The 14,696-nt window shown below is 35.9% G+C and overlaps 3 protein-coding genes across 4 annotated transcripts; 1 reads left to right on the top strand and 2 right to left on the bottom strand.

Moving 5' to 3' along the window:
- Nucleotides 1–865: 865 nt before the first annotated feature.
- LOC104757664 (large ribosomal subunit protein uL11c) lies at nucleotides 866–2,590 on the bottom strand. The gene is made up of 4 exons (XM_010480415.2): nucleotides 2,225–2,590; nucleotides 1,955–2,127; nucleotides 1,696–1,759; nucleotides 866–1,270 (listed from the first exon to the last, which is right to left on the bottom strand). Exons 1-4 carry the CDS (start codon nucleotides 2,442–2,444, stop codon nucleotides 1,059–1,061), a joined length of 669 nt encoding a protein of 222 aa, XP_010478717.1. The 5' UTR covers nucleotides 2,445–2,590; the 3' UTR covers nucleotides 866–1,058.
- A 3,311-nt stretch (nucleotides 2,591–5,901) lies between these two features.
- On the bottom strand, nucleotides 5,902–8,155 carry LOC104757663 (uncharacterized). 2 transcript variants are annotated; one of them, XR_015585946.1, is made up of 4 exons: nucleotides 7,854–8,155; nucleotides 7,710–7,775; nucleotides 7,191–7,428; nucleotides 5,902–6,579 (listed from the first exon to the last, which is right to left on the bottom strand). XR_015585946.1 is itself a non-coding variant. In XM_087494047.1 (4 exons), exons 1-4 carry the CDS (start codon nucleotides 7,902–7,904, stop codon nucleotides 6,549–6,551), a joined length of 348 nt encoding a protein of 115 aa, XP_087350173.1. In that variant the 5' UTR covers nucleotides 7,905–8,147; the 3' UTR covers nucleotides 5,902–6,548. The 2 variants fall into 2 exon arrangements, 1 of the variants encoding a protein (XP_087350173.1); XM_087494047.1 differs by having other exon boundaries at nucleotides 7,892–8,147.
- A 3,091-nt stretch (nucleotides 8,156–11,246) lies between these two features.
- Nucleotides 11,247–14,670, top strand: LOC147923680 (subtilisin-like protease SBT3.2). Its single transcript, XM_087497098.1, has 9 exons — nucleotides 11,247–11,468; nucleotides 11,623–11,714; nucleotides 11,815–11,912; nucleotides 12,024–12,179; nucleotides 12,267–12,952; nucleotides 13,027–13,115; nucleotides 13,210–13,455; nucleotides 13,548–13,662; nucleotides 13,786–14,670. The coding sequence occupies exons 1-9, from the start codon at nucleotides 11,400–11,402 to the stop codon at nucleotides 14,548–14,550; spliced, it is 2,316 nt and encodes a 771-aa protein (XP_087353224.1). The 5' UTR covers nucleotides 11,247–11,399; the 3' UTR covers nucleotides 14,551–14,670.
- The last annotated feature ends 26 nt before the right edge of the window (nucleotides 14,671–14,696 follow it).

Raw genomic sequence — 14,696 nt, 5'->3', positions numbered from 1 at the left:
ATGCCTTCATCCATGTCGTATAGCACGTGCTACAAGCGATCCTCAATATCTTAGAGGCTTAGAGCTTCTTCTTGAACATGAAGTGATCCTCAATATCCTCTGCATCGTAAAATCCACTAGTCTTTTTCATACTCATCAAATGGTATGTAGACAAAAAAAAACATACAAGAAGTTAAAACGATAAAATCTGTAGCCATTTATAGTTGAGACAAAATGAAATAATTTCTTGATTCTTCTAAGATTTTTATGTATTGCATAAACGAAGTAATTGCTACGGAAATTTCATTGGAGAAAGGTGTAAATTGACGAAATCAAGTGAAAGTTTAAGATGATTGTTTAGGTTATAAAACTGAGTAGAAATTTGCAAAATCAAGTGATTATGAAAAACAAAATTAGCAAGTGGAGCGCTCAGAGTTAAGGAAGGATATGGGACGCATATGTGAGAATGACAAAGCTGTTGGCTTTATAACCACAAATAGCTTCATCTGCTAAAGAGACACAGACCAATGATCATGGCGGCTCAGGTTTCTTCTTGGACATTGAACAATCTTGTATGTCCTCACGACATTAAAGATCGATCAACCTCTACGAAGAAACCCTCAACCGCCGTACTCTTCTGGCTCATCTTCATGGCAGTTGAAGTTGTTGGTGGCATAAAAGCCATCAGTCTCACAATTCTTGCATATGCGGCTCATCAAGATTAAATGTAGAAGAAACTTTGGTTTGCCTAGAGACTAGAGTGGAAACAATAATCTCTTTACTTGAAGGTCATTGCCATTATATAATCCCTTCTCGTTGACTTGTTTCCTATACAATCACAATCTTTACATGCCTTACCAATTCTTGAGACTGTAACCATTCATGCTTTTCAAATGTTGCACCTGCTAATTTCATTTTTGATAACAAATACACATACACAATACACACGATACACATGTTGTACCAAAACACTGATTTATGCAAAACAATCATTAGATCGAACTCTCTTAAGCATCATGTTGGAAATTACATTTTGAAAGGAGTAAGGCATTATCGAATAGAAACTACCATGCAGGCTTTTACAACAAAACTGCTTTCTTTTTGGGTTCAAGAACTGGAGGGTCAATGTCTATCCCCATGTTAGCTGCAGTTCCTGCAATGATTCTCATAGCGGATTCAATGGTCGTGCAGTTCAGGTCAGGCAGCTTCTCTGCTGCAATTGTTCGCAGCTGATCGATTGTGATCACCCCAACTTTATCTTGCTGTGGATCTTTTGATCCCTTCTCAACACCTATTTCCAAAACTCAACAAATGTCAAACATCACAAAACTCCCAGGAAAAGACACAAAATGAGTAGACTAGAGATGCCACATCTCATACATGATATATTCAGAAACCTACATCACAAACATGATAATCTTTCCAATAACTATATCTTTGAGTAGAAGCTCAAGTAATGATCTGATGAAACTCGAAACAAAACAGAAATAGTGTAGCTAGCACACCTCAAGTTAAATTGATTCTATATTGAGAGGACAACATCACAAGTATGAATGATTTTGTTCTTGTACCATGCTATAAATTAGAATCTCTATAGTTGACAAAGGAGCAGAAGTAATATTCAACCATGCCATATAATCATTTCTACATAGGCAAACCTATTTATCAAAATGCACAATCATTGGTCACAAGTCACAAGGCACATTAAAAGAATACCTGCAGCCTTAAGCAACAAAACCGAAGCAGGTGGGGTTTTGAGGATAAACGTGAAGCTCTTATCCTGCAACCATACATATAAACTCCATGAAACGACCTCATAGAGCTATAAATCAGAGACAAATCACCATTCTAAAGCCACTCAATCACAAGTTGCAACACTTGAAAACCCAGCTTTGATGACAAATTACCACAATGTTACTCTTCTCTACCTTAATCAAACCTTAATCAAGATTGTAGTAAAAGAGCATAAACTCACATCGAAGACAGTGATTTCGACAGGAATGATATAACCAGCTTTATCAGCGGTTCTTGCATTGTAATCCTTGCAAAAAGCCATAATGTTAACTCCCTTCGAACCAAGCGCCGGACCGACCGGTGGCGCCGGGGTTGCCTTCCCCGCCTCTAAAGCCAGTTTAATAACCCCCACAACTGCAAAAAAAATCCCAACACAACAACCTCTCAATTAAGCCGAAGGAAGTAAGAGAATTTATAGGTTTTAAGGAAATGGGTAGTTAAAAGATTGAACCTTTTTTAGCTTTGCCTCCGGGTTTAGGTGGAGCCATGGCGATAACAGTGAGAAACCTCGGGGATGAAGAGAGAAGTGGAGACTGTTTCTTTCCCAGAAACTGAACCGAAACATTTGCTTTAGATGATAATTTAGCTGAAAGAGAATGTGAGAGTTTAGAGTTGGGATGTAGAGAAGACGAGGTTGAGCTGCAAAGGGTTGATAGAGTAGAAGACGCCATTGATTCTCACTGTGAAGGAAGGAAGGTGAGTGAAGAAAGCTGAAGGCGAGTTCACAGGATAGTCGTCTCCGGGGAAAAAATCCTATCCACTTTTGAGTTCTTGCTTTATGGGCTTAATGGGCTTTAACAAATAAGGCCTAAAATCCAGTACATTGACTTTTGCGTGCTCTATAAATAATGTTTATATAATTAAACTAGCAATTGACCCGCGCTACGCGCGATAGTTAGATTAAGGTGTATTCTAGGTTTTGTTGTGTATTATTTGTTTTTTTGTTACGTAAAGCCATATTTACGTTTGTTGTTGTATTTGATTTTGGTTGCTATATTTAAGAGTATTTACGTCGTTTTATATATTGTTTTCGTTTATGTTGTTTATTTTTTGGTCTTCTATTTTGTATATTGACGTTTGTTCATAGGAAGTTTTGTGTAGGTTTTAAAATAATATGTGTTTAATAGCAGTCACCTCAATCGATGTTTCATACTCTGCAGTAGATATTGCAGGAGTAGTACTGATGTGACCCGCGGACGCGGCTATGGATCGATGGAGGAGTGTGTCTTCGGTCAAGTCAGAATCGGTGGGACTTTCCTCGACCAAGCTTCAAGGATTCGAATCCAGAGAGGATTCAAACGACAGAAACGAGAGTTGAGGAGGTTCCAACGAACGGTTCGTGAAAACGGTCGTGAAGCCTTCTCGGACGTACGGACGCGGCGGAACGGATACGGCTAATGGCAGGACTCGGTGGGAAACGGAGGTGGAAGCGACGCGAGATGGTACTGGGAAGTCTCAAGGACTGATGGTAAAGAACTCGAGGCTGGCGAAGTGGATTCGATGATAGACTCGAGAGCTGGCGGAAGAGAACTCGAGGTTGGGACGGTGGGACGAAAGAGATGGGCGATGGAATAGAGGTGGTTTGATGCGACGACACAAGAGGGTTGGCTCTCCTCTTGATACGGTCAACTAAGAGATTACAAACCCGGTTTGTGAATCTCTTAGGGTTTCTCAAGAGCCAAGTCCCGGACTTAGGCTAAGGAGAGGGGTGAGACAAGAACAAAGAATCTCTCTTTGTGAAAATTTCTATTTCTTTCAAGCCTGATTTTTACAATGAGGGTTGGTGCCTTTATATAGTGAGGCTTACATAAGGAGACTCTAAAAACCCTAGGGACGTGGCCATGATCTAAACCATACACATGGCCAAAAAGCAAAAGCAAAGATAAAACAAGCAAAGACCAATCTAACGGTCATAGAGGGATCTAGAAGAAATTCAAAAGAAAGGAAGGGAAGGGGATAGGGTGGCCACGTCATTGGCTGAACGTGGATATGATCTTCACTTCCTTGGCTCCTAAGCATGTCAATAAGTGTTTCCAAGTCATGAGCCAAGTGGGATCAAAGTGGAGATGCACTAGAGTTTGCTGCCTCGTTAAAACCTCTTTGGTAAACCCATTGGGACAAACCCAAAGTAGGAAAAAGAGTACAGCTCCTTCTAATGGCTTAGGGATGTCTTCACACTGGCGTGATGGTGAAGACACTCAATTCAAGCTTCCCAAAGCTGGTCGCGGCTCAATGTGCCTAGGTGGTGATGCTAACCTCGGGTCCTTTGTCCGTAGGTTGAAGCTCGGCCTTGAAGTACTCAAGAGGTGAAATGTTTTGCTCCTCCAAGTTGATTCTTCGTTTGGTCGCCTTGCTGGAGCTCCTTTGGTCGCGTTGAGGCTCCTGGGAGGGTCGCCGGTGCCTTGGCCGCGTTCGAGATAGGCGTTCTGTCCATGTCCGATGCTTCTCGGTCACGCGTCTCGGAGTCGTCCGGGACGTCTCGGGCGTCTTGGTCAGGGGGTCGAACCCGTGATCACATCAAGTACGATGTCAAATTCTTGTTATAGACAAACGGATAAATAACAATAGCAAATACCTATTTTTCTACCGCAAGTGTTCCACATGCAGGAGTTGCAACAACAACTACTACTACTACTAAATCAACTAAATCAACAACTTGTATAGTAAATGTATTTGATATAAATGTGATATTAGTTATAGAATAATAATTAGTTAAAGTAATTGTATTGTGAATTTGGTTCAGAATAATCTTTGGGAAACTTTTGAAGAAACTAATAAGACAATTGAGATAAATAATTAAATACTATTTAACTTTTCTAACATCATTTATTTATTTGTTTTTTCCATAATATTTTTTATTTGGTAAAGTGAGACTGTAATTACTTAATCTAACCACATTTTTTATTTTAACTATTCTATTTTGTTTGCTAAGAAACTCTAAATTATTTACCCAAGTTAAGAAGTATGTAAATGGAAGTAAATAAAACTGTGAATTATATAATTTAATTGAATTATCTATATTAACATTTTTAAGTACATTTTTTGTTATAACCATTGAATTATACTTATTGACAAATTTAATCCGTGGTATACCATCTTATGAATTTTATGGATATAATTTTTTCACGGGTTGTATCTAAAAAACACTTAATTTACGGGATAAATTTAACCTCAGTGTAAATTTTTAAAAATAATATTATGATTATAATTTTCTCATAGGTTATTTGTTAAAAGCCCTACAATTTTAATTTATTCTAATCATTAAAAATTTAGTTATGTATAAATGTAATGTTATTATAGATAAATTTAATTATCGACCCATGGTGGCTGCGGTATACTATTGGTCAATTTTTTAATATGACAATGAAAACATTATTATATATTTTTAAATAATGAACATCAAAAACAATACTAACTAACAAATGCAATTGAAAATTTTTAGGTATTTAAATATCGTTCCGCTGTGTATGGCAAAGTTAAAATTCTTTTTAAAAATTATATTTACACTTCTTTTGATATTTCCCTAAATACATGCAGCTATCAACCTAGGTGAATATCCATGCTACGCACAAGCTTATGTATAAAAAAATTAAATAATTATTTGTTAAACCTAAATGTTCTGGTTAAATCATCAATCTTAAGGAATTTATTAGGAATGATTTTTTCTTAACTTCACTTACTCTTTAATTTACTTAAGATAAGCATCTTTCATATCTCTGTAGCTGTTTATTTTCTTGAGTATAACTCTAGAGTTTGGTGTTGTTTTATATAACAAAATCATATGAAGACTCCTTTCGTCTTTACCTCTACGTTTTCTTGAACCAACATTTTACAGTTGTGAATTTTTTTAACTAATCTTTTAATCAATAGTGAAAACTCCCTCTCTTCTGAATATATACTGTTCTTTCTCCACCATCGTTCTTTGGCTCCTCTTCTTTTTCCTACACACTTGTTTACATACAAACGTTAGAAATAAAAAACGTGCATTACCATTTCATATATAATACCCAGAAGGCCAGAAGGCAACTATAATATCACATCATTCAACATGAGGCCATTCATCAATGTTAAAACATGTTTTTCACCCTGGACCTGCAATAACAAAGAAAAATAAATATCTAGAGCCAGTAGATAAAACAATTATGCACATTACTTCACCTGACCAAGTAGTTTCATAAAGTTTCTTTCACAAGACGATTCAAATATTAGTATGTATATACATTACATATATACTTCTTCTTTTTTTTTGACAATCATTACATATATACTTTTTTAGATGAACTTTGATTCCCGTAGAAAGAGAACAAAGGCTCGAAAGTCGAGTTAAATCTCCAAAAGATACTTGTAGGAATATCGTCACAGGAATAATGTTCCATAAAGATTTGGCCTCGTTAGCTCTTTCGTTCATATCAAATGCCAATAAGAGGGTATCGTATGTTCCCATTGTAGCGCCTTGCCATATGCTTAACATCCACTTAGCCACCCATATTTGTCACTAAACCAATCAACTCATGACGTCATATTTAGCGAAACTTACACTTGGATATAAGAAGTCGTACTACTATACTTGAATCACACGATGAAATTGGCTTCTCTTAAGAGTTGCAAAGACTTAGCTGCAACAATAATGGGAAAAATATGCCTCCCAATCTACCCCTTTTTTAAGAGTCTCCATACACAGCCTCTTTTTCATTTGGGAGTCCAAAGAGCTGCCAGTTGAGAGTTATACATACAGTTGGTAGTTCACCCTACTGTCCAGACCGAGCAGAGTAGAATCATTCTTCTTCCACACCTTTTATTTCCTTACTGATATATCACAATCAATCAGAACAAACAAAGTCAAAGATTACTCAAGAAAGAGATGGAACCAAACATAATTTAGAACATATCACTTGTAATGATTAGGTGGAGTGTTTTTGTGTGAGCAAATGATTATGTATTTATAGGTATAAGGTACTAAGGAGGATGACAATTACTTTTTAATGTCTATGGTGAAGATGAGAGAGTATGGGTAGCCTATGGTGAGTAGCCCGTTTTGGAAGAACAGTAAATGCCACAATTTAGGTTAAATTAAAGGTCGCAACATAGATCTTTCGACAGTTACAATTTTCTTTTCGCAAACGTTTGGAAGAGAAAGAGTGAGCAGAAACGAAAAAGTCTTAGTAAAACCATCTGGCTGAGACTGGTATTACTGTGAAGGGCTGCAGTTTTGTAAGGCCCTAGAATGTTTTGTTTTGAAAGGCGAAGTTTTTTTCAAATTATTGACCAGAAAGGCTGTGTCAAATAACGATTCAATTTTTTGAAAAACATCAGATAAACCAAACAAAAGACAGCAATTACAGGACAACTCAAAAGGCAAATTACTTTCTAGAGTTTTTAGGATTCATATGAGGAAATATATTAAAGAGGGGGAATACCTTGACATAAACAATTTTGTGAATTTAGCAGTTGTGGAAGTAGCTGAGTCGGGTGGCTTAATGAGCTCATCATCCTCGTTGCCTAAACTGGCTGGAGAAGGGTCTCTTTTTTTTTGTTTCCTCATCTCTTCAATCTTAGTCAAATCCAGAGAGTAGTCAGGCAATGTTCCTCCTCTTTTTTGGTCCCAATCACCAAACTGTGGCACTGATAGGGACGGAGTGTTCTTCTGCACAAACACTAATCCGAAACAAACATATCAAGTAACTATAAAAAGGTTTCATATTTGATTCGTAGACTTAACAAAATGAAATAAGTTAAAAAAGATAGCTATTTACAAAGCGATGCATCATGAGGCATAAAGATGAATACTCAAAGAAACAAAAGCCAAAGTTCTTAACTTGGATAAAATCACAAGAATTGATTAAATCAAACTAATTGAAGCCTTGTCAAGATAGATGAAATTGAAGCCAAACTACATGCATCATCAAACCCAATCAAACTGTTTTTTTTTTGTTTACCAGAAAATAAAAGATGGTGTGTCGGGTCCCCAGTATGTGCTGCTGCTTCGTCGCTGTCATATGCTCCTGCAATTAAAAGTAATGCAGTTGAGATTCTTCCTCTGACCAAATCCACTCTCTCTTATCAGAAAGTGTTGACAGAACCGATAGAATCATAGAAGACAGAGAGGCTGAGGAGCTACGGCGCCGCTTCATGTATCGGCATCGCTTTAGTCACCGTTGCCACTTCTCTCTCTGCCACTATCTTCACCGTCGCTAAACGGAGCTGCTTCTTCTATCGGTAGCCCTTTCATCTCCGTTCAACGCTTCCCTCTGAGCCGCAGGACAAGGAAGCAGTTGCAGGTGGTGTCTATGGCTTCTGAGGAAGAGAAGCTCACTCGTCGCAACCCTCTCGATTTCCAGATCGTAATTAGATTTCCTTTTCGAAATTGGCTCTACAGATTCTTAGGAAAAGACAAAGTTGGCTATTTTTTAATTTAATTCATTGCGCTAGGCTGATACTGGTTTGCAGTAATGGGCTGCATTAGAATTAAGCCCAAATTTGGTTTTGTTTGTTTTAAAAAGAAATGAGCGTTATTCGTATGGAGAGTACACGTGGGGGTGCTGACGTGGCTGCACCCGAAAAGAGAAAAAAAATAACTTTATATAGATAGATTATGTTTCTTTAATTAATTACTAGGTTTTGAGTAGCGTCGGTTTATTTGATATATTTTGATAAAAATTATATATGATTGATGACGGTAATAATATATTATCTCATAAAAAAAATTCAAATTTGTACTAATGAAAAAAATTAAATTTCAGATACACAATCTTTTAAAATATAAAAATCAGTTGTGTTATAAAATCAAATCTGATAAAAAAACTCATAAATTTAACTCGACGTCCAGGCGAGACAAATCAAACTGATGACCTCACATATACTAAACCATTTTTTTGACCACTAGAAAAACGAAACAATTTTATAATCATGAATATAACTCGTTTTCATATTTAATTGATCGCTACCACCTATGCTTTCGTGTTTTTTATTCAATGTTTTCTTATTTTTCATATTCTTTCTTGTCATTTTCATTGTCAAATTTTGTGGTAATTGTCATCGTTACTTTTACTATTTGGTTCTTCGTTATACTCTTTTTCTTCTTCTTCTTGTCAACATCTTCACATTCTTCCACTGAAAAATCTTTTTTTAAGACTACCACACAACTTGTTAACCCATCAAACTCCAAGAACAAAATCATTTATTTTCCCATAAAATTTGTGAAATTCATGAAGACCAGCATAGTCAACACATGCACCCAATTATTGATAATTTTATCCATATACTTATTTGGTTTTAGATCTACGCGTTTAGAAACTTCTCAAACCAAAATCCTTACTTTGGTTTATAATATTTTAAAAACATAATAAAACATACTAATAATTATTTATTTAATATGAATCATATGATATATAGAAATATGAGTACACTATAAGAACATATTAATTATAAATAAATAATATCAATTATATTATATCATCAAATAATATCAACCGTATCATATTATTAGATAATCGTAACATTATATAACAGTAACCGCTTGAACCGTAACCGTATTTAAACGTAACTGTTTAACCGTTTATTAAACGGTTCTGGTTAAGGTTTAAAAATTTCTAACCATAACCGATGGTTAATAAACCGTAACCGTGACAACCGTAACCCTTGTCATGCCTATGTATAGCTAATAAAACATGTGTGTTTGTCGTCCATCTTTCTTCTTTAAACCTCAAAATTTGACTCAAACATCAAATTAAGGCTTGCGATGTCAATCCTTCTTCCTTAGATCCAAAAATAAAAAAATAATAATGAAAAAATATCAACTCATCTATAAAATCATACACAAAAATGTGTTTTACAGCTCATAAGAAATAAAAAGCACAAATGTAGATAAATAAGATAATTTATGTTTTACATCAATATTTATAATATTTTAAACTTTTAAAAGGTTTCGAAATATAAAATTTGAACCTTTAAAAAAGTTTCAATATTTATAATATTTTAAACTTTTAAAATTTAAAACTTATAATATATAAAAACTTTTTAAAAGCTAAGAACTTTTAAAAGTTTCAATATTTAAACTTTTAAAAATTTTAAATATTATAATATTTTTTTGAAACTTTTTAAAGTTTTAGTTTGATCAAATAAAAAACCAGATCAAACCATATAAAACTTTTAAACTTGGAAGCCTGATAAATCAAGCTTTCCTGCTTATTCGTTGTTGGAGGCATATTAATCTTATTTATACTGGTTCTGAACTATTGTCTAAAAAATTTCTAGCCGATGTGGGATATTATGCATAGTTTTTTTATTTCCATAAATTTAAAATTTTCCGTTTTCTAAAAAATTCTGGAAATTTAAAAAATGTTAATAAATGACATGTCAAATCATGATAGGTTGTTTAAAATAATTTTTAATATATAATATTCTGGAGATTTTAGAAAATGTTAATTAGTGACATGTCTTATCACTATTGGTTGTTTTAAATACTAGGTGGACAGCCTTAGGAGTTTATAGCTCCTACTTTTTATTAGTATATATTTGTATCAATTCTTCTTAATTACTTTCAACATATTATTCTCATTAACCAACTTTCGAAAAAGAAAAAAAAAAATCAACTACTAATTTTTTATCTCAATTTTTCTAACACTCTCCAATCACACAAACCCAATATAATTCGAATAACGCCACCCATAAGATGATTTATTAGAGAATCTAAGCATTTTCCACTACGTGATACACCCCATTCACCTAAGAATAAGAAACATTGTATTTTAACTATTCTGTCAATAGGTTTTATTAATTAACCACTTCTTTTGTTCTTATGATATTTTACTTTGGGACCTTCCAGATTACAGTAAAAGACCACAATCCCGTATATATAGCATGTTGAGCATAAAACTAATTAAGATATTGGGAGGACACACAGATTTGGAATAACATTATCAGCTTTGTCATAAAAGTGAATTCCACTATCACAACATATTGTTTCATTGTCATCATCGCATGTTTTTTCCAACCAGAAAATATAACAAAAAGAACAAGTATCGCATTCACATAGAACCATCGTCCATAACCATAGAACCATCGTCCATAACCATATAGTGTATCATTAGATTAGACCTCGTGTTGTTATCCTTCTTTCTTTTGGTTTGATCAAGAATAAATTATTCGTTTCCACTTTCCAGTGACAATTGCATTTCAAAATTGAACCAATCATATTCTATATAATAAGATAAAAATCAGGGCGGCTTTGTTTCTCCGTGTAATGCGCCGTAGATATAATAATATTGAAAGGAGATGAATAAGACTTTTTTTTTACAAAGAAGTGGTCAACTGAATGGTTCTTGACTCATGAGATTGGAAATATAGGGACCTTCTTATGTGGTTCCTATCATGCAAAGAGAGAAAAGGTCCACGAGGCTGCATTGTCACATAAACTAACAATCATTATTAATGACAAAAAAGCTTTATTAAAAAACATACAAGTTGTCATAATCAGAGCAACCCATTATTATGTTCCAAATCATTCAAAGTTCAAACAATGTGAGCCTAAAAGAACTCAACTTCATTGTATATATAAACCCTTCTTCTTCCACATGAGTCTCTTCAAGTAAACTACATTACATTTCATCTCTCTAACAGAACCAAAAATGACGAAAACATCGATCATTGTGGCAATATGTCTAATGCTTGCTCTCAACATTGCTGCTAAAACTAAGGTACGCAATATATGTTTTTTCTGTTCCCAGATCTGAATCTCTCTACTCAGTTATTTTTTGTTTTTTTTTGTTTTTCCTTGGTCTACTTAGCTTATACGAGTTTTAGTTCTTGCAAGAAGCTAAGATTAGTATGCTTTGTTTGATGATTCAATAGGTTCACATAGTGTATCTCGGTGAAAGGCAGCACGATCATCCTGACTCAGTCACCGAGTCTCATCATCAGATGCTTTGGTCAATCCTCGGAAGGTAATAACTACTTTAAAAACTTGTATTATCAACTTTGACCAAACCATATCCACACTGGTTGTTATACTCATTTTTGTTAATGTCACATCACATATCACAGCAAAGAAGCTGCACATGAGTCAATGGTGTATAGTTATCGCCATGGATTTTCCGCTTTCGCAGCCAAACTAACTGATTCCCAAGTGATTCAACTCTCAGGTACTGATAAACACACAAAGATTGATACTTTGGAATGACCATTTGGGTCAGTTCTTGTTTGTTTTTTCGCCATGGCTTAATGCAACTATTTATTTTGTGTGATATAAACAGAGTTACCTGAAGTTGTTCATGTCATACGCGATAGATTCTACGAACTACAAACAACTAGGACTTGGGATTACTTAAAACATACTTCAAGACATCCAAAGAATCTTCTAAACCAAACTAACATGGGAGACAAAGTCATCATCGGTGTAGTTGACTCCGGTATAAACTCAACTCTTGCCCCTTAAACCGAATTCTTGTAAAGTTTCAGATTTAATTAAACCGGGGTTGGTTTTATATTTATATCAGGGATATGGCCAGAGTCTGAATCATTCAGTGACAAAGGTCTTGGACCAATACCAAAACGTTGGAAAGGAACTTGTGAGTCAAAACAGAGCTTTAACGGCTCAACCGTTTGTAACAGAAAACTGATTGGCGCCAAATACTTCATCAGTGGCTTAATCAATGGCGCCGACGAAAGCAACTGGAACACTACAGAGAATCCAGAGTACATATCTCCTAGAGACTTCAATGGTCACGGGACACACGTGGCTGCAACCGCTGCTGGCTCATTTGTGCCAGACGCGAGCTACTTAGCTCTCGGGAGAGGAACCGCTAGAGGTGGTGCTCCACGGGCACGCATAGCAATGTACAAGGCTTGTTGGCACTTAGCCTCTATAGGAACAGCGACTTGTTCAGCTGCAGATATGTTGAAAGCAATAGACGAAGCGATTCACGACGGTGTAGACGTTTTGTCAATCTCCACATCGTTCCCAATTCCTCTGTTTCCGGAAGTGGATGCTCAGGACGCTATGGCTGTTGGAGCGTTTCATGCGGTTGCCAAGGGAATCCCCGTTGTCTGTTCAGGTGGTAACGCGGGTCCTGCTTCTCAAACCGTCACCAACACGGCTCCTTGGATCATTACCGTCGCTGCAACCACTCAAGATCGGTCTTTTCCAACACTTATCACACTTGGCAACAACATTACGATTGTGGTAAGTTAAAAAAAAAAACAGAGGAAAAAAATCACTTCTTGCACAAACTCTGTTTTTAACATTTCAAATTTTAGGGTCAAGCATTGTATCAAGGTCCAGACATGGATTTCACCGGTCTAGTTTACCCTGAAGGTCCAGGAGCAAGCAACGAGACATTTTCAGGGTAATTTTCAAACTCTCTAATCTTTTTTTTCTTTCTAGTCTGTCATCTCAATCGTTTTCTCTTACTAAGACCAAACCTTTTAAAAAACTTGCAGAGTCTGTGAAGATCTTGCTAAAAACCCAGCTCGTATAATAAAAGAAAAGATTGTCTTGTGTTTCACGAAATCGACAGATTATGGTACCGTGATCCAGGCTGCATCAGATGTATTCAACCTTGATGGCTACGGCGTTATAGTTGCAAGAAATCCAGGCTATCAGCTTAATCCATGCGACGGTTTCCCCTGTCTAGCTGTTGATTACGAACTAGGAACTGATATACTCTTCTACATACGTTCCACTAGGTATATATATTACATAACCCCTTACATATTAGTTAGTAATTGTAACCAATACCTAGATATTGATTCTGTATATCAAATGGTTGGTTTTGTAGATCACCAGTCGCCAAGATTCAACCTACAAGAACATTGGTTGGACTCCCTGTTGCTACAAAGGTCGCGACTTTCTCATCGAGAGGACCTAGTTCAATCACTCCAGCAATTCTCAAGGTATGATCCAAGCTTAGCTACTAAATTCTCTGTTTTTGATAAGTCTTAAAACTTTAAACCCTAAAATTTACAAGTTTCATGTAGTTACTTTTGACTGAAGTTTCTTTTGATGGTTTTATACAGCCTGATATTGCAGCACCTGGAGTGAACATACTCGCAGCTACTTCTCCAAACGATACATTCTACGACAGAGGATTCTCCATGAAATCAGGAACATCAATGTCAACTCCTGTTGTTGCAGGAATTGTTGCACTCCTCAAGTCTTTGCACCCTCATTGGTCTCCAGCCGCCATTAGATCCGCTATTGTCACTACAGCTTGGAGAACAGATCCATCAGGTGAACCCATTTTCGCAGACGGGTCAAACCGCAAATTAGCTGATCCATTTGACTATGGAGGAGGCGTTGTGAACTCAGAGAAAGCCGCAAAACCCGGTCTTGTTTACGATATGGGAGTTAACGACTATGTTCTCTACTTGTGCTCTGTTGGTTACACGGATTCATCCATTACTAGACTCGTCCGCAAGAAGACGGTTTGTGGAAACCCCAAACCTTCAGTTCTTGATCTTAACTTGCCTTCAATCACTATCCCAAACCTTGCAAAAGAAGTTACTATCACTAGAACCGTTACCAATGTTGGAACAGTTGGATCGGTTTATAAGGCTGTTATTGAGGCTCCGATGGGTGTAAATGTGACTGTGACACCAAGCACATTAGTGTTCAATGCTAAGACCAGGAAGCTCTCGTTCAAGGTCCGCGTGTTAACGAACCATAGAGTGAACACTGGATACTATTTTGGAAGCTTGACTTGGACTGACTCTGTTCATAATGTGGTTATTCCTTTGTCTGTTAGAACTCAGATCTTGCAGCGTTATTACGACGAGAACTGATTAGATCTCTGTGAGATTACTTCAGATTCTGCATTCCTTTATTATTATTTTTTTTTAATTTCTTATTTAGTGTATCATCATTGAGTTCATGATTGAATAATAAAACGATTATTGTGGTTATTTAATATTCTTAACATTTCTACTAA

The sequence above is a fragment of the Camelina sativa genome, chromosome 17, assembly GCF_030686135.1.
Source record: "Camelina sativa cultivar CO46 ecotype springtype chromosome 17, ASM3068613v1".
Classification (NCBI taxonomy): domain Eukaryota; kingdom Viridiplantae; phylum Streptophyta; class Magnoliopsida; order Brassicales; family Brassicaceae; genus Camelina; species Camelina sativa.
The sequence above is the reverse complement of the archived record's forward strand: the minus strand, read 5'-3'. Positions and strand labels throughout refer to the sequence as shown.